This window comes from Cololabis saira, chromosome 5 (genome assembly GCF_033807715.1).
Source record: "Cololabis saira isolate AMF1-May2022 chromosome 5, fColSai1.1, whole genome shotgun sequence".
Lineage (NCBI taxonomy): Eukaryota > Metazoa > Chordata > Actinopteri > Beloniformes > Belonidae > Cololabis > Cololabis saira.
In genome coordinates this window covers 46292098-46312280 of record NC_084591.1, presented here as the reverse complement: position 1 = coordinate 46312280, position 20183 = coordinate 46292098, and the positions used below count along the sequence as shown (strand labels likewise).

General features: G+C 41.3%; 1 protein-coding gene across 2 annotated transcripts; it reads right to left on the bottom strand.

Moving 5' to 3' along the window:
• Window positions 1-251: 251 nt before the first annotated feature.
• LOC133444476 (fibroblast growth factor receptor substrate 2-like) lies at window positions 252-19956 on the bottom strand. Of its 2 annotated transcripts, XM_061722291.1 has the most exons (7): window positions 19601-19956; window positions 11838-11905; window positions 11661-11752; window positions 7942-8128; window positions 4194-4328; window positions 1705-1868; window positions 252-1615 (listed from the first exon to the last, which is right to left on the bottom strand). In XM_061722291.1, exons 3-7 carry the CDS (start codon window positions 11724-11726, stop codon window positions 563-565), a joined length of 1605 nt encoding a protein of 534 aa, XP_061578275.1. In that variant the 5' UTR covers window positions 11727-11752; window positions 11838-11905; window positions 19601-19956; the 3' UTR covers window positions 252-562. The 2 variants fall into 2 exon arrangements, with proteins under 2 accessions (XP_061578275.1, XP_061578276.1); XM_061722292.1 differs by lacking the exons at window positions 11661-11752; window positions 11838-11905; window positions 19601-19956 and adding an exon at window positions 6680-6718 and having other exon boundaries at window positions 7942-8079.
• Between the last annotated feature and the right edge of the window lie 227 nt (window positions 19957-20183).

Genomic DNA, 20183 nt, shown 5'->3' with positions numbered 1-20183 from the left:
TTGCATTAGAGAAAATAAAGAACTTTATCACAATATTCTAATTTTCTGAGACAGTCCTGTATGTTGACAATTTCTTGGGGGAAGAAATCTTTTCTGTCTGTTTATGTGAATAAAAGGACAAATTACTTTCAAAAACACCAAGGATGACACCTGAATAAATAAATAAGATTAGCTCAGAGAAGCTCGTGTGTGACGATCTTCATCGTTATGATGATGCTGCTGGTGCAGACAGGACGCCGGGCCCCCAGCAGTTACAAATAAAAACCAGACTTTTATTGTGTCAGATCTACTGAACATGTTGGAACACAAAGTGTCTTCTTACAGCAGCAGAGTGACTCGTACAAAAGGCTAAATGGAATGCTTTGTTCAGTAATACTGATTTGTACCATATAAGGAATGCAGTCTATTACATCATCATTGTCAGAGGTATTACATGATGCTATAGTACCAGTTCATCACCTGTGCAGGCAAAGCGCACAGTAAAGTCTTTATCTCCTGTCCAATCGGACACATTGACTGGAGTCCTTGCACAGCTCTGAGCACATTGCACATGGAAGAAAAGTCACGCTGTGCTTTTAGTAGGTAGCTCCGTGCTGTTGTGTCTCGTCTTGCGCGACGTGCCGTCGTCCCGTGGCCGCGCCCTCTGCAGGCTGGACATGGCGGCCGTGCGCTCAATGTCAATGAGAGCGTAGAGCTCGTGCGGGCGACGCGTGGGCGTGGTGGGAGGCAGGGGGGAGCTGGGGGTACGGGGGGTGTGGGGGTTACTGCCGTCCGACGCACCTTTGTTTGTGGCGCCGCTGTCCATCTCCACCTCGATGTAGTTGAGGGTTTTGGGCAGCTCCGCGTGGCCGGGTAAGGGTGGCCGGCGGAAGTCGAAGTTGAAGATAGTGGGTGCGTCTGTGCGGCGGCGGGCTGTGTCGGGGCGGTGTGCGCTGAGCGGCGCCGTCACGTTCTCCGTGTTGACATAGTTATGTGAGGCCTCGAGGGCGGCGGAAAGAGGGTGGGAGTACGAGTGGTGCAGCAGGCTGTGGGAGGGGTGGTGGTTGTAGCCGTTGAGCGACGGAGTCTTCAGACCACCGCCGTTCTCCTCCTCTTCCTCCGTGCTCGGCTTCCTGGCTTCCCACACCGGCGGCAGCGCCGGCAGGTTCTCGTAGTCCAGCAGGGCGGTGCGCCGTTGGGCCGAGTTGTTGGCGTTCTGCAGGTCGGGGGTGAGAGGGGTCGGGCAGTGGCGGCGGGGGGCGGTGGATGGATTGGAGGAGGAGGAGCCGTTGGAGTGCGGCGTAGCCTGCTCGGTCTCGGCCGGGGCCGCGGCGGGGCCGTTAGTCTCTTGCACCTCCTCGGCTTCCTTCTGCTCTTTTTGTCTTTTCTCCTTCTCCATCAGCTGCCTCTGAACGGGAGTGGGGCCCAGGACGAAGCGCACCCCCTGGGGCTCCAGCAGCACCTGGGGCTCCGGTTGGGTTGGCGTAGGCAGAGGTTCCACCCGAGCTCTGGGAGGAGGTGGGGGAGTGGGGGGACACTGGGAGTGGGGGGAGGTGGGGCTCTCCAGAGGGGTGGTGAGGGTCAGCGGGCTGGGCTGGTCCTCCAGGAGCCCCGTCGTGTTCACGTAGGTGTGGACCTGCAGGCATGCACACACCCCAAAAAACTCAACATACATTTTTAAATCGATGCTTGCATGCAGTTGATGTGACGTGGAACGGAGCTTACCGCCTCATCCGCCACCAGCAGTGGGTGGGTGGACTCCTCCCCAACGGAGGGCAGACGAGTGCTGGCCACCGACGGGTGGCGGGTGGAGGGGTGAGACGGGGCCTCGCCTACAGACGGGATCCTGGTCACCCCGTTAGGCACCGTGGGCACTGAGTAACCTATAGCTGGGGAGACACAAACCACACCTCAGTTCCATCACTCACTTCGTATTAACCCACACTTCCTCCAAGTCACCTTATTTAAAGATATTCATAAAACTGAGTCACAATGCTGGTCACGTCAGACCTCCGTTGAATCATCACCATCGTGTTTCAAAGTGCAGTGCCTACTTTATATTTAAATGTTTGTGAGAAACTGAAGGGCAGTATAAGAGGAAATATCTTTACATCATCCCCTCACTTAGAGACACTTTTTGTTACCTGCAGACCGTTTTCTTCCGTTTTTTTTTTTTAACTCACTGTTCATTGTTTTGGGGGATTTCAACAGAGCAAACGTCACCCACAAACTTCCTAAACATGTTACGTGTCCCACCAGGGACACGCAGACTCTGGACCACTGTTACACACTAACTAAGGACGCATACCGCTCTGTTCCCTGCGCAGCTCTAAGACACTCTGACCACTGTCTGGTTCATCTGATCCCGACCTACAGGCAGAAACTAAAACCCTCTAAGCCTGTAGTGAGGACTGTGAAGAAGTGGACAGAGGAGTCAAAGCTGAAGCTTCAGGCCTGCTCTGACTGCAATGACTGCAGTGTTTTTGAAGCTGCAGCCTCAGACCTGCATGAACTCACGGACACTGTGACGTCCTACATCAGTTTTTGTGAGGACATGTGTGTGCAGACTAAGACCTTCTGCACATACAATAACAACAAGCTCTGGTTCACATGGAACCTCAGGAAGCTGCGCCGAGCCAAGGAGGAGGCTACAGAAGCGGTGATCGAGCCCTGTTCAAGCAGGCCAAGAACACGCTGACGAGGGAGATCAGGATAGCAAAGAGGAGCTACGGAGAAAGACTGCAGAGTCGCCTCTCTGCCAACCCTGACCCTCTTATGTGTGGAGAGGTCTGCAGGAGTGATCCGGGAGGGGCACGAGTCCCCGTACAGACAGGAGGTGGAACAGCTGGTCCACTGGTGCAGTCGGAACCACTTAGAGCTGAACCCGCTCAAGAGTGTGGAGATGACAGTGGACTTTAGGAAAAACCCACCGCCATTCCCCCCCTCACCATCCTCAACAGCACTGTCTCCACCACAGACTCCTTCAGGTTCCTGGGATCCACCATCTCCCGGGACCTCAAGTGGATGTGAAGTGGACCAACCACATTAACTTTGTCCGGAGGAAGAAGCTCAGCAGAGGTTGTACTTCCTGCGTCAGCTCAGGAAGTTTAACCTCCACAGCAGCTGCTGAACCTTCTACTCTGCCATCATTCAGTCTGTTCTCTGCTCTTCCATCACTGTCTGGTTCAGATCGGCCACCAAACTAGACAGGCACAGACTGCAACGGACAATCAGGTCTGCAGAGAGGATAACTGGGACTAACCTCGCATCTATCCAGGACCCGTACCGGTCCAGGAAACGGGCAGGTAGCATCTCTGCCCGGTCGCGCTGGGAGCGGGCAAGGAGGAAATATATGAGCGCGGAGTCGGCGTAGCGAGGAGCACGCGCCGGGCGCGCGTCGGCAGGACAGTGGAGTCGCTGTGAGCCACACCTGCAGCTCGTCAGCTCATCAGGAGGAGAGGTTAAAGAGCGGGGCTGCCAGTTCATTGCTGGTTCGTTTTGTTAACTCTGAGCTTTGTTGGTTTGTTTGTTAGTTTGCTGGTGGTTTTTTTCTCTCTGTGATTTTTGTTACTTGTGAAGAAGTTCTGACTTCCCTGTGAGGAAGGGTTTTTGTGATTTGCTATTAAACTACGCTTCGTTTTGGCTAAAGTTTAACCCGGTTTGGTGTCGTGCGATTGGGTTCAGAGAGAATGACCCATAACACTCGTGTGTACAGACGTATTAAAGAGGTAAAGCCACAGATTTGTTTTCTTTATTGTTGTAATCTGTGCTTTAAATAAATGTGACATTGTTTATTATAAAACAGACCGATTTATTGCTTGTGTAGTTGAAAAATACATGAGAACAGGACCTTGAAAAAATAAATCGCATATTAAATCGCAATTGAGGGAAAAAAAAAAAAAAATCACAATTAGACTATTTTCAAAAATCGTTCAGTTCTATAAAAAAATTATATAAAATCTGCTCCTTTAGCTAAAATGCAAATACAAATTCAGATAATATTTGTTTTGGAAAGAACTCAGACTAGTATAGGTTGAATCTCAGAGTGCTCACGACAGCTAAACCAGTAGCTGATTCAGAAGGTTTGTTCTCAGAGGCAAGTCATTGCCTCGTCTTACTTCCTACAGCTAACCTGTTCGCTCATTTTGATGGATTCTCATTGGTCAGATAAGCAAGAGTATACCCTGTATGATTAGGGTTTCTATGGTGTGTACCTGCAGGAGTGAGCGCCGCCTGCTGGTTTGGGTCAATTACTGCCTCCTCCACAACACTGATGCTGTGACTGTGCATCACCTCCTGCAGCATATTGAAGATCTCTTCAGCTCGGGAACATTTGAAGGCAAAAATACCTGAAAATGCACAAGACAGTAAAAAAAAAAAAAAAAAAGCATCTGTAATACCAATGTAAAATGTATGCACAGAAGGACAAACACACACCACATTTGAATTGCAAACACAAACAAGTTTGTGTTTGATAAAGAACACAAACTTTGCACCAGTGGGGCAGCGGCTATGACAAACACTTTCTCTCACACACCTCATATGAGCAGCTGTCAATGCTCCAATACCGCCTAAACATAAACCTACTACTTGTAATAAGAATGTTTTAGCAAATGGAATATTAAGTTAAAATATTCATATTTTTTAATTCATTTTGGAGTGGAAAGTGTAGATGTGGATTATCTATGATTTTCTGAACTCAAAAATTGTTCACTTTTCATATGATGATCTGGATCTCTCTAATACCAGAGACATTGATCATCATCATCTTCACAACAGCTGCAGGTGACAGCTGTTTCAGTCAGAAAATGCCAGACGCAGAGACGGTTAACACCTTCAAACAATCTGTGGGACTGAAACTGTTAGGTCACAGATGTTGTGGTGTACAGGTGTAGATGTTGTGGTGTACAGGTGTACACATACATAATTTTCTTTATAAAAAAAAAAAAAGGCAAAATAGTCTTTGATCCTTTTATGAAACTTGGTGAAGAGTCCATGTGGAGGTGGTCGTATATAGTACTGGACATTATAATGACTTAAGAAAAAGAAGATTATGTTTCAGTATTTCATAGGGGTGTAACAATATATCGTGCCACAAAATTTCGCGATACAAAAACGTCACGATACGTGTCGTGGAGGTGACAAACTGTATCTGATATTGGATTATTAATAATATTAGCCTATATTGTGTTGACTAGTAACGTGCAGTGTATTGGTGCCGACCGCGCCTCGACCTGCGGACCAAAATCTTCCTCCACTCAGAAGAAACTAGTACCGTTTTGGTCCTGATCACGGGATTCTTGCAGGGTTTTGAGCTCTGAACTTTTACTGATGTAAGGCTGGTGTAGAGTTAATCTTACCTTATTAAATTAAACCTTTTTGGGGTCGTGAGTAGGATAAACACGGGGACAACTTCTGCTGAGTTCCAGTGTACTTTAATGTCCCTCAACAGTGTAGGATTTTAGAACATCAACACAGCACCTAGTGCCGTACTGTGGCGTATCACTCCGCCCAATCTAACACAGACTAATCACTACAGATAAACTGACTAGTGTCATTATAGTCCCTGATTTACATCAGAATATAAAGAATATATTTATAAAATAATGAACCCTGAATTACCAAAATAACCTTAACTAAAATAAATCTCCTCTTACACTTATAAGATGAGCATGAATCAATCTTTTTTATGATGTAAAATTGTATGTATTTATTTACGTCTATTTATTTATTTAATTTTAGTTAAATTTCTGGAGCAGAAAAAAGTCAAATCATACATGAGAGAAACTATTCAGTTTGTGGCTAAATATTTTTACTTGTATGAAACTGAAGATCATAATGCAAACCTGACATTTACTTTTAGTTCAGTTTGTTGAAAATGGTTGGCCTGGCTTTCTCTTTAAAACTTAAACAGTTATAAAGCATTACAAACTGTAACAATAGGGCAAATGCACAGTATTGTTTTGTATTTTGTGCCTTTCAAATAAAAGACCATTGTTTCCAGTCATATGTTCCTCAATCAAGGTTGTTAAAAAAAAATACTGCTATAATATCGTATCATAATCGTGACCTCAATATCGTGTATCGTGAGATTAGTGTATCGTTACACCCCTAGTATTTCATTATCAATATTTCATTAAAAGTTGATGGTGTATGAAGGGTAGTGTAATTATGCTGCTTACCTTTCAGCATGTGTTAAGAACCCAACCGTCACAGTCACCAACACCCCCCCCCCCCCCACCCCCCCGAGCTGTATGCCCCCTTTTAAGATTTGCACAACACACACTCCTCCCAAAATTTATTTTCCTTTTTTAAAACCATGCTAACTGTTACTTCAAATGAATGGAAAAAGATCCATTTACTGCTCAGCCCTACTTCTGAAAGAGTTACTTCACGTTTTGTAGTCATCAAGGAGGCATGTCACCCTCTGAATGTGCTTGACTCTTTGAAGTCAGAGAGAGGATTTCTAGTCGGCCTCTATATCAGTCATTTGAACACATCAGAGGATGGGAACACGTAAAGGGAAAATATGACAGTAAACATGTGAACAGATATTGGACAAACATACACAATATACGTTAATGAGACTCTAGGAAAACACAACACAAACACTTTTTGATCACCGTGTATCCACAGCAAAGACAACTTCATTTACAGCCAATCAATACTACTCAACAGATCACAACAGGGGAGAACTTACCGAACCCACTGACCCTCTCCTAACCCTGAGCACCTCATCCTTCCTTGACAGCATGCACAGAGAAACATCAGAAACAGCAAAACTTTAACAGACTGCAGATTAAAGTTCTGCAGACTTCTGCTGGAGGATCCACCTGTTCACACCATAGACATATATATACGTAGACGCCCCATGGAGCTGCTGCGATACGTCAACGTCGCCGCCATATTGGATGTTCAAGACTGCGCTGTAAACTAATACAAGTAAATTGACTTATTTTCATAAAGCGCCTTTCTACCAAGAAATTTCCATTTTAGGTCTCATTTATTCATTCACACACGCACTAATATACTTGGGAAACAGTTAGGCACCAAATATAATATATTTAATTTTCTCAGATGGCAAAAATAAGAACTTTGTTGATCCCACATAGGAGTAATTCATGTAATATCAGCTATAGAGAACAAGGTAGTGCCGAAAAACAAAAATAGTGGTAGGTAATGCCCTCAGGTTGTGCCCTCACAAAAATAAGAAAAATAGAGAAACATATTTTCTCATCAACAAAACGAATTTAACATTTTTCAAATAACAAAATAACATATTTGAACCATTTTTCAGACAATAAAATAACTGAAAAAAAAAAATCAGAAAAATTGTTCAAATATGTTATTTTGTTATTAACTTATTAAAAATATGTTTATGTGAAATATGCTTTGTTGATGAGAAAATGTGTTTTTCTGTTTTTCTTATTTTTGTGAGGGGGGATATATATTGTTTTTCGGCACTACCTTGTTCTCTATAGCTGATATAACATGAATTACTCCTATGTGGGATCAATAAAGTTCTTATTTTTGCCATCTGAGAAAATTAAATATATTATATTTGGTGACTAACTGTTTCCCAAGTATATTAGTGCGTGTGTGAATGAATAAATGAGACGTAAAACGTACATTTCTTTGTGTTTTATGAAAATAAGTCAATTTACTTATTAGTAACGTATTATTAGTATACGTATTAGTTTACAGCGCAGCCTTGAACATCCAATATGCCGGCGGCGTTGACGTATCACAGCAGCTCGATGGGGCGGATACGGATACATGTCTATGGTTCACACCTCCTTAACACGAGTGTGCAGCCAATGAGCTGCAGCATTCACAGCAGAGTGACATCACTGTGAACACAAGACTGTTGCAGGCGTATAGCAGAGAAGGTTTGCAGGAAGTGCCGACTCCACGAGCGCCTGTCGTGGGTTTGTGTTAAGGTCTGCACACGTAAACTCATACCTTGGCCCGTCTGGCAGCGGCGGCCGCTCTCGAAGGAGAAGAGATTGGAGTCGTAGCCATAGCGCCGCAGGCACAGGTAAGGCCACCTGACGTCATCGCGGCGATGGGTGTGGAGGACAAGTTCAGCCTCAGTCAGCTCCATCACACCCGATCCCAACTCGTTCCCATCGTCATCCACATTGATCACCTGAGAACACACACACAAACGCTTGAAATATACAATAGAAACCATGACAGGAAAAATTTGTCAAGAGGTTTTTTATAAACACCCTGTTTCTCAGGACATAAACTAAGAGTTGTCACTGATGACGTTAACTTTACTCAACACTAAAGATTATAAACTGCATATAGCAACTGTTTCTTTTAAATAATAATCTGATGTTGGAGTTTATTGATACAGATTATCATAAACCACATCAAGAATGGGATTAATGACATTCCTTTTGCTGCAAATTTAGTTTATAAAAAACTCCAAAATAAACATTTCCTCATGTACCTTTACATGTTTAAAGGAATAGGATTGCGGAGTTTGGAACTAAAAAAAATAACATTTTGTAAATGTTTTTATTACAGGGCAAACCAAATGATGTATTCCTGTTCATTTGTTTTAACAAGCGTCGAAGTGAGAATTTCTTTACCACTTCTTACATAAATTGACTTATTTATTAGCACCTTTAATAAAGATTTAAAAAATCCGTAATGATCAATAAAGTAATTTGAAAATGGACAAAATGAACAACGTAATCATTTACTAAAAATGGACTAATCAAAATCAAACATTTGAATTGAAGTTCAACAGAATCATTAAATTGAAAAGATCCAAAGTAAAGAAACTGGCCTGGACAAATGATTTGGTACCTGTGGGAAAGAGTTAAAAAGAGGTTTCGGTTCCACAGTATTGTAACAAGCTTGTTGCACATGGTTGCAACAGGAAAACTGATGAAAAATAAATCGAAGATATACGAATGGTGACCAAAAGTCCAAAACAACTTCCAAAGAAATTTAGGGAGATGTACAAGGTCAAGGTTCAATGTCAGATCTCACGATGTGTCAAGGAAACAAACTGGATTCTACTGTTGAAAGCAAATCATAAGAAAGCAAAACTAGAATTTGTCAAAAGGCATACTGACAAGTCATAAAGCTTTAGAGAGAAAGTCCTTTGTGAACATGGAGCTAATGTGACGTGGCAAGTAGCTTGATTTTTGTCTCATCTGTCCAGACGCAAAAATGAAGTAATCAAAGAACAGAAGACTGTAGCTATGCGAAAGAGATTCAATGGTGTTCTAGAGCTGCTGTACTGCGTCTGGCAAAGAGTGCCTTGAATCTGTGGAGGTATAATGGAATCTAATTCTCATCAAGGTGTTCTGAAGGGAAATCTGCTGCCCAGTGTCAGAAAGCTTGGTCACAGTCAGAGGTCACGTATCTTCTAACAGGATAAGAGCCCCCACACGCATCATGTGCACCTTCTACAGGGGCACTATCCAGATTGTCCTGACCGGCTGCATCACTATTGCGCGACTCGACGCGCCTCCACTCGCCTTGCTCTTGTTTCTTTCTAGACACCCAGATGAGAAGTAGGAGGTTGGAGTGAAGCTGCTGTGACATATTTGATTGTGTGATCTAAACGGAGAAGACAACAACTCTAAAGATGTAGAACCTGGAGGAGATGATAAATGTGCTGTTGGGTCTGTGGCTTGTGTTCCATATCAAGTTAAAAACTGAGTTAGAGAAGCTTCATGGGGCGGCGCTTTTTTTTTTTTTTTTTTTGTTTGTCTCGGCGCTGCTGAAAAGTCAGCTGGAGCCGTGAGCAGCTATGAATAGACAGAGATCCTGGTAGATCTGGTCGTTCCTTATCACCGTCTAGATCCCTTTTTAATTCTCTCCTCAGCACCAGGTTTATGAACATCTGACCCTCAGAGTTGGATCACCAAACAGACTTTTGTGCTTTTGTGATAAGGAACGACCAGATCTACCAGGAGTTCTGTCACTTCATAGCTGCTCACGGCTCCAGCTGATTTTCTCATCAGCGCCGAGACAAACAAATGTGTTGCGCAATCGAGTACGTCACAGCAGCTTCACCCCAACCCGCCCACTTCTCACCTGGGTGTTTAAAAACAAACGAGGACGAGTCGTGCCGAGTCGAAGCGCGCTGAGTAGGTACTAGTGGATAAGCGCCATTAGAACCTCAGCAGAGTAGTTACAGAAAAAGTATCTACTCGGCACGCCTCCACCCGCCTCCACCCCTAGTGGAGAAGCCCAAAACCGGGGTGAGGCATCTCATTCCCCTCCCTCATGGACATCATCTACAACACCCGCTTCACCCGCAAAGCATCCAGCATTGTGTGTGACCCCACCCACCCATTCCATGGACTCTTCAGCCTCTTGGGAGATGCAAATATCACCAGACTACTGAACAGCTTCATCCCCCAAGCTGCCAGGAAGCTGAACCAACCCCACCTCCACTTTTTTTTGTAAATCTGTATTTTTATCCTTTATATTTTTGTATATATTTTGAAATCTTTCTACCGTTAGTTTACACCAGGGTTCAGAGATAAACGTTTTTTCAATTTTTCTGTAGGTCCAGCAAATGAAAAATTGACAATAAAGATGACTTTGATAATGACCCAAAATACGCAACCAAAAAAATACCCAAGGAGGACTCAAACAACAAAACATTGGACTATTCTGAGGTGTGCTCCTTTGAGCCCTGAACTAAATCCTGTTGAACATCTGTGGAAAAAGCTGAAACATGGAGTCTGGAGAAGAAACCCTTCAAACCTCAGACAGATGAAGCAGTTTACTCACTGTAAAGACCAAAAAACCTGTCTACAGGGGCAGAGGTTTTAATGAGTTACAGAAATATCTTTATTCCAATGACTGCTAATCTGCTAAACCACAATTAAATAGCAATGTCTCATTTTATTTTATTATTATTTTTGTTGTTGTTTTGTGTGTCCTGTATTTTATTTTATTTTTCCTTTTATTGTCTTCAGTCCAAGTTTGATTGGTAATTGGTACTTACTTTGGGACTTGTTTATAATTATGTATTTTATAGTGCGTGTGTTTTGAGGGGTTTGTTATGTTAAGTTTTGTGTCTTTATTTATTTACTTTTTTGTGTGTGTGTGTGTGTGTGTGTGTGTGTGTGTGTGTGTGTGTGTGTGTGTGTGTGTGTGTGTGTGTGTGTGTGTGTGTGTGTGTTAAAATATAAAACAGGGTAATTTGTCGAATCCTTTTAAAAATGTTTATTGTGTAATATGCATTACATCGACTACCCTATAAAGAAACATGAGGGAAAAAAAAAGCAATGTCTGACTTTCATTAGGCAGTTTTTAGTAAATTATTTTTATAACCTTTGTCGATTTCAAGTTATCGCCATAATCTTTCTGGGCTTTTCTTTCTTTAATGGAAGAATGCCAACAAATCACAACACTACTGTTACACTCAAAGCAATACATAAGTAGTCAGTTGTGTCAGTCATGTGACAGCATGTAAAGGGATCGATCAAGTGTTTATCTTACGCTAACAGCTGCAAAACAAAAACCTGTTTAACATTTAATTAGGTTTATTCCTGTGTTATGTGAAGACTGTGGCTTCACACTCAGTGATATTTGCTGTCAAACTCTAGAGTACAAACAACGTGGGTGGAAGTTGGGTAACCAAAGACATTAGTGAGTGATTCGGGGCGTGGGCCGGCAGACAGGCAGAGACAGGAACTTACCTTGAATTTACTCTGATGATTATCTGGAATGGACTCTTTCTCTGGACAGCTTAAGCAGCTACCCATGGCTTCTTCAGAGCACCATCTGATGTCTGGGAAAAGGGACACGAGAAACAGTGAGAAACACGAGCGGCCACAATGGTGTTCCAGAGGTGTGGACGCTGCGGGGGGACTCACCTAGATCCTGCCTCCAGTAGCTCTGCTTCCATCCTCACAGCCTGACCGTCTGTCATGCTTCAGCAGTTCTACAAACACCAAAACAAGTGCTTAGGGAAAACCTTCAGGGCTCACTATCTGTACTCTATTACCGCGTTAAGTCTTCTGTGACCTCTGAACTGCCAATGCCACAACATCTTCGACAAGCGAGGTGTCGTTACACAACTTGAGCAATAACTTTTGGATCTTCCCTTCCATAAATGCATTTATCTGCAGGAGGGAAAACCCCAGTTTAATGTCTGAACCGGGAGGTGCCACAGTTTTTAGGTCTCAGGCTTTGCTGCTCTAATACTCCGTCAGTACGTTTACATGCAGCAAAGAAATTAGATTTCTGATCTTATCAGACATCCTGAAGACCCAATCACTCGGCTGAGTTTACATGCTGTTCAGAGAATGGGATAAATGTCCAGAGCATGGCTGACTCTGTGACGCTATGTGGCGCTGTAACCATGGTAACCATTTGTAACCATTTCAACAAAGAGCCACTTCCGGTTGACAGTTGTTTTGTTTGGCGCCAATGTTACGCCTTCCGTACACTTTGAACTGCTCCGGTGTCCTGATGAAGCTTCTGCGATCTCTTTTGCGATCTTCATGTTGGTGTTTAAACAACTATTTAACACGCGCCGTCTCCTTTCACTTCCGGGTGAAGCCCCAGAGGAAATTCTCCAGCATGCTCAGACTGCAATATCCGATGTCTCCGTATACATGGAGTTAAAATTCGGACTTATTCTCTAGGTGTTGCTATCCGATTATTAAAATGTCCGATATAGGTTTCAAGTAGATCGGATTAAGGTGTTTACATGCAGTTTAAAAGTCCGAACGATGTCTTATACGATCAGAAATCCGATTGAACTGCTGCATGGAAACGTACTGAGTGAAACGATCCTCAAGTCTTCTGGGGATTCAGAAACCAACCAACAGAAACCAACTCCGAAACAAGTGGGACAGTTAAAATCATCAAAAGGCTCAAAGAAATTTACTACAGATCTGATGATGATGTTACTCGTTTAAGCATCTCTTTTTTTGAGGTTACATAAATAACCACTCTTACTACCGATCTATGAACTGAGACTGACGACGTCTCTAAAGGCTGAATTATGGTTCTGCATTAAATCAATGCAGAGCCTACACCGTAGGGTACGCGGCTACGCGGGAGTCTCTCCGAAGCCTACGCCGTAGCCTGACGCGCACCTCCCAAAAAAATGGAACTACATGTCGAGGCGACGCAGACCCAACAAAGACCGAGAGGGCTGTGATTGGTTTGCTTGGGAGCAACGCATTTCCGGTTCGTGAAGCAGTAGTGAACTTTCAGCGCTCTTTTCTTCGTGTGTGTGATTTTTTTTTTTTTGGGTTGTCCTTATCTCTTTGATTCACTGTGACCAGAAAAACCGGAAGCTAAAAAAAGTATCAACTAGCACTCTGGGGGGGATGTTGCACCGTGGCAAAATGGAGTTACAAGAGAAGTCTGAAGGGTTCACGACGGCGTCACGATGACGGCATAGGCTCTGCGTTGATTTAACGCAGAACCTTAAATCAGGCTTTACGCGCTTGAAGTGGGGGCTGGGGGTTGTTGACTGTTGCTGTTACAAGACAAGGATTTCACCAGGCTCCTCAGAGCCGTGGACGTCATAATCATGAGTGGGGTCATATGTAGGGTTGCAACGATTGGTCGACGCTGTCGACAAAAACCGATGATGAAAATAGTCGCTGATGAATTTAATAGTCGACTATTGTCAGCAAAAAAAAAATTTAACAGAGTAAGGCATCACCTTCTTTCATATCTCTGCTGAGAATTGCATATACAATAGCGTTCAAGCTATTCTCACCACGCAGGTATTTCAGCAGTGAGGCTTCTCCCTCCATTTCTCTCTCTGCTGTAAGTTGCACATGTGCAATACAGTACAGCGCCGGGTTAACAATATGGCGGCGACCGATGCAACACCACAGCGACTGACAGTATTCATATTTTATATATTATGTGACTACTTTTTCAATTTCATTTATGTAATTGTTTTCATTCATATTCTACCTAAACTAAATTTCTGTTAAACTATCAAACTGGCCAGTCTCAAATCTCAACAGTTACCATTTCACAAACAAAATGCTAAGAACAAAAAAAAAATCCAAGCCAATCAAATCAGTTTATCCTTGTAGAACAAGGATAAACTTGGGGGGGCTTAACACGATGAGGACAGAGCCGTGACATTGGAACCTGGATGTAAACAGTGCTACAGGCTGCAGTTGAGGGATACCGGCCATTTAAATCTGCTTTGGCAGTTAAAAGACTTGGACTATTTCTTCTAACAGAATATGGCACTCATATCATTCCTTTGCAAAGTAGGTGTTTTTGCTGTTTTTCTAATCCATCAGGCTACTCCTTACGTCCAGCAACGTATTCTGTTTTTAACAAAGGAAGAGATGCTTCAGCTTTTTTTTTTTTATACTGTTTTATTTAAAGTGGTCAAATAAGAATCAGAATCTGGTTTATTGGCCAAGTTTGAACATTGCCCGACAAGGAATTTGACTCCGGTTATTTCGCTCACTGTACCCAGATTTAAAAATAGCAAACAGTAAATAAACAAATGTGGCACTTATTAACATAATAAAATGTGAAAAAACTACAGTGAAATAAGATAACCTATTATCCGATTGTTTCAGCAATATGCAGATAGGTCCAGAAGTATTTGGACACTAAAGTAAAACAATCAAGATGAGATCAAAGTGTAGATGCTTAGCTTTAAATTAGGAGGTTTCCTAAAAATATGACATTTACAGTTTAGGAAGTACAGCCATTTTAGGCAAAGTACCGACACTATTAAGAGCTTTAGAGTATTTGGACAAAGTCACATAAGTGTAAATATCTCATTAATCTTTGGATGAGAATTATTTTCAGCTAATCCCTCTAAATTCCAGAACCCACGGACATCACCAAGTTTCCTCTCTAGCGACGTTTTGCCAGGCGGCGTTGCAGCCACCTTCAGCCTCTGTTTGTCCGTCTGTCTTTCTGGCAGTTCCATTGGCAGCCATGCATGCCCTTACCTTACCACTGGCTCCACCTTGTTTTACCATTGTATTTCTGCTTTAAAAACATGGAATTTTCCTTTTCTCCACACTTTTCTCTTTCCAAAATTCTGATACAAGTTTATATTGGTTTCTGTGGCCTTTCTAAGCCTTTTGATGATTTTGAGCTCTCCTATGGTTTCCAGTCTCTCGTAGATCTATGATGCCTTTTTACCTAATTATGCCCTCCTTAATTTACACCAATATCTCCCTTGAGTTCATATTAGTTGCATTTCCAAATACCGCTAGATTTGGACAAAACCTAAATATTGCAAAGAAAAACCTGTATTTGAAACCCTATATTGACTAAAAACAAAACAACTGCTAAATATTGTAAAATAATGCATTACTGCTTTACACACGGGCTTTGCCTTTGAATAATCATCTACTGTCTTCTTCCCTCAACAGCAGTAGCAGCAGTTACAATTATTTGTCCAAAACTAAAGAAATATCCCTGTTGCGTATGTGTCAGTAGCCACTTTTACATTGGCGGATACCCCACGTTTAACACGCAGACCTAGCGTGTTGCCTGTCCTTTTTACATTGACCGATGTGGGCTGGCGTGTTGAACTGGCCCCGCTAATAATTCACTTCCAGGGATACAATTAACCACCAGACCAGTCACATCTAATGTACACAGAACTACAGTGGGGTGGGGTCAATGACAAATAAGGATTTTCAACAGGTCAATTTTAAAATAATAAAAAAAAGAATATCTATTGCAGTAGTTCAAACATTAAGAATGTTGTGTACACATAAATTCATATAAAAATGTTAAATTAAGTGATTTCAGAGTTTTTTGTCAAGATGAATTGGCACTAGCCTTAAAAAGGTCATGTGGTGCAACCATGATTCATATTAAAATTAATTAATTTCCTTAACATCTTTTTTGTTTTTACAAGTTTTCCGTATTATACAAAAATGGTTGTTTTTTTAATGGTCGCGCCACATGATATTTCATAAAATGGACATCAGTCAAACTTTGTTTGTATATTATGATGGAAATATAAATACAAATGTGTTGCAATCTTACACACTACAAGACATTTCGGAAATCATGCCAGATAGAAGAAGAAGATTGATTTAAATACATTTAGAGTGATTTCAAAAAAGGTTTTCAAAACAAGAGTCCTGGTCGGACGGTCGCACCACATGACATTTTGACGCTTAAAACAACAACAAAATCCCAAATAACTAGTATTTTTTGTAAAATTCAAGTTAGTCCATATGTGGGACAGGTAGGTCATATATCTGGTATTTTTTAATCCATTTAAACCTTTTTTGAATTGAAAAAAATAAATAAATCTGTTTTTCAGAAAATATATAGGCGTCACGTCATTGACCCGGTGGCAGATCGCGGGAGGAATTTGTTGATCACGTCACATGTCACAACCCACCAGGGGAGGGTTTTTTTTATTATTGTTTTATAAAAAAGGAAACGGCTGATAAAAGTAGCAACATCAACAGGGCGTCACAGGGAGGGCATGTACGGTATACAAGATGAGTAACCGGGGAGATAAGGAGACCTGCAAGCTACTCCGCCTCAGAGCTCTATATCTACCTTTGCGTGTTATAAGCCAACAATAATAGCGAAATCTAACCTAAAAACGCCCAATGATCGTGATGGGCATGGGCATATACAAAGCCCCTCACCATTAGATCTGACCTAGGCACTGATCTATGTACCATCTGATACTCTATTTAAATGTGCAAACCCAGTCTACTCCGTACACAGGTGGTTGTGGTTTGCATGCCCATGGAAACCCACAGATCAGAAGAGATAAACTTTAAAAAGGTTGAAAACAACATAAAAATACCATTGGCATTCCTCTCAGTTCAATGCAGCTGGTTATATAAAAAGGTGAGTTCAAGTAAATTATCATAATTACAATAAAATGGCGTAAGGTGTAAGGTGATATCAGCAGATTTCCCTCCGCTGAATGAAAATCATTTCTATAATCACTAAATTAATGCTAACTGGATACTGTTTCAGTTTTATGAATGATAGACCTGAGTAGACATAGAAAACTCAAGACTCTCTTAAAAAGAAATATTATAAACACACCCACACCCACACAAATTGAAAAAGAAAAATAACTTAAAAGGGGTGTCCCCCCTTTATGATCCTGGTCCTGGTCCAGGTTTCTTCCTCCTAAAGGGGAGTTTTTTCTTGCCACTGTTAAGCTTAAGGTTTTTCTCCCACTAGGGGAGTTTTTACCTGTCATTGTTTATGTAATAATTGCTCGGGGGTTTATGTTCTGGGTCTCTGGAAAGATCCTAGAGACAACTTTTGTTGTAATAGACGCTATATAAATAAAGTTGAATTGAATTAAGTTACATTGAAACTATAGAATATCAGTTAAGTTTATTCTTTTAATTATTTATGAAAACGTGACTCGTTAAAAACCTTATATCATGCAACTGAGAAATTTACACTTTCCCGAGTGTGGATATTCTATTGATTTAACTATTGATTGTGAGATTAACTTAATTGTTTTTTGTATACTAAACCTAAATAAGTAATATTTTTGGTCAAAATCTTGTAGCATACTAAATGTGTTTTACAATCTGACTTGAATTAAAATGCCTATTTGAAGATGAATTGACTTTTCGGTCTGAAAAAGAAAAATTGAGTTACTAATCACTGACAATAACAAGCATTATTGATTACAGAAAAAAGGAGCACAAGATACATCAATTTACTTTAAAGTAATACAATTCCAGCAGATTATCAGTTTTAGTATCATCAGATCAATGAAAAGCTTGCCGTGATATCTGAACATCACAAGTATAATAAATAATAAATAATGAATTAAAAAAACGGTAGTTCAATAAATAAATATAAAACGATGTATAAATCCAATATAATCGAAAGATACAGAACATTAGTGTGATACAAAACTAATTTATATATATATATATATATATATATATATATATATATATATATACATAAAAAAATGCTCCATACTATATGAAACGATTACAATAATAAGAATAATTGTTGTTGTAATAATATTTATATACCAAAAAATGTAATGATTGGTCTTTAGTTTCCTTTTGCTTACACTCTTCTAGAGATTGTTGGGTTTTTTTTTCCTCCAAGCATTGATTATTTACTTTCTCTGTTAGTTGTTTTTCTTCGTCTTCTGTTTGTTTTTTACTTGATTTTAATCTGTCATATTTACGTTTGTCTTCCTTCTTGTTTTGCATGTATGTTTACTTTGCTGTTTTTTGTTGTTGTAGATTGTTTGTCCTGGTTGTATTAGTATCAACTATGAAGTAAACTAAGTTAAAAAGGGGTAGGCAAAATAAGCTTAGCCTTCAGCCTACACCTTTTGGTCGGTTTATTCCTTACTTCTTCTTTTTTTTTTTTTTTACTTCTTTTTTCATTATTTCTTTCCTACGAAAGGAAATGAAATGCAATGATCAGTGAATGGGGGTAGGACTAAATAAGTTTACACTTCTTCCTACTCCTTTTTTGGCACATGTAAATCAAGATAACAGGTTTTAAAGGATGAAATTCTTTGTTTTGTTTTCTTAAACTTCTCATGAAGTGTTGTTTCTTTTTTTTTTTACATGTACAAAAATAAAATAAATCAAATCAATGTATTGTATCAATTGAAACTGATCGACCAAATAAATTACTACTTACTACTACAAGATCATTTCAGTAGCACGTTAACATCAGAATCAGAAAGGGGGTTTATTGCCAAGTTTGTCAACACACACAAGGAATTTGTTGTGGTGATTGGTGCAATACAGTAAAAATAAAAATATAAAAATACAAATATATATGGAGATAAACTGAGAGATAGAATAAAGTAAAATGTATAACAGGGATAAACAGAAATGTACAATATGAGGATTAAAAAGTGCCGGATATGAATCTTTACAAAAAGTGACGTAGGATGACAGATGACAGATAAAATGTATAAACAGAAATGAACAGTTAGGCAGAAATGTACAATATGGGGTTTTTAAAGTGTCGGATGTGTGTCTGTTCATCGGTTTCTTGCTCTCACAAACTTTCGAGAAATTCGTGTCTCTTCTTTCCTTTCATGTATTTGTTGCTTTTGGGATAATAATAATACAATTAGTTAAGAGATTGTTACTTATGTCATATAAAATCTGGTTAAATCGTTACCTGAAAAGATATAGTGAGAAATAAGAGCAAGAGTCAGCTGAAGGCCCGCAGTATTAACTGAAGTTTGTGTGTGTGTGTGTGTGTGTGTACAATGGCACAGTGTTCACTACGATTTTCACTATCACTTTCTCTCAGAGTCCATAGAATGTGTGTGCTCCAACTGGAGTCCGTTCTGCTGTTTACTAACCTAATAAAACATAGTAATGAACTAATCATCCACCGCGAGCCTCTCATACACTAACATGACTGAGCCGTGTCCCCCGGACTGACTTAAAGCCTGATTTATGCTTCCGCGTTAAATCGACGCACGTAGCCTACGGCGAAAGTGCGCGTCGCCGCGTACCCTACGCCGAGGGCTCTGCGTCGGTGTGACGCGGAACCATAAATGAGCCTTGCGCAGCAGCTGCGGCTCAAACTTCTAGCAGCGAGCTAACGCTGATTTCAGCAGATAAGCAGCGGAGACACAGCCAACGCGTACATGTTGTCAAGCACGCTGGTTTAGTCGACTCATACTCACCAATCTCTGTAAGTGTGACAAGTTCTAACATCCAAACATTGGGGATCCCACAGGGCGGATAAATAGCTCGGATTGGTCCGTAAACGACAGCTAGCGTTTAGCTGCGGCTACAGCAGCAGATCCTCCATCTTTCCTCCGCGCTTCTGGAGCGCCAAAAAAACAATCACAACTTCTTACAAACGCGTCTAAACCTCCCGTCCGCGCCAATTACACCACCGGGAACATCCCAAATCCATCGGTGGGTCTTTGTGGTTCACTGCGAGCTCGGGGGAGATATCCAAAGGCGCCTTTTCGTGAGGGAAAAACAAGTTTTGTGGCAATGGGAGCGTAACCCCCGCTGCTAGCTCTGTGGCTAAATCACAGCGAGCTGCTTTAACTTCCGAGCGGCAACAAAGCGCATGCGCGGGCCAGGGAGTCCGGGTGGCTGGAGCTTCTAAACCTAGAATAGAGTATTGGAGCAAAAACACAAAAAACTAATATGTCTGGAGCCGCAAAGATTTAAACGTCTTGTATCAGCCCTAAATGAAGGCAACACATGCTGTATGTATCTGTATTAGTAATAACTGGGGGAAGTTTTTTTTTT

Bases quoted from the DNA above. Each gene is read 5' to 3' on its own strand.
- LOC133444476 (XM_061722291.1), bottom strand. From the start codon at position 11,726: ATGGGTAGCTGCTTAAGCTGTCCAGAGAAAGAGTCCATTCCAGATAAT. The intron at 8,129-11,660 runs GTAAGTTCCTGT...GTGTGTTCTCAG, and splicing joins ATCATCAGAGTAAATTCAAG to GTGATCAATGTGGATGACGA. The intron at 4,329-7,941 runs GTATGAGTTTAC...GTGCATTTTCAG, and splicing joins CCGCTGCCAGACGGGCCAAG to GTATTTTTGCCTTCAAATGT.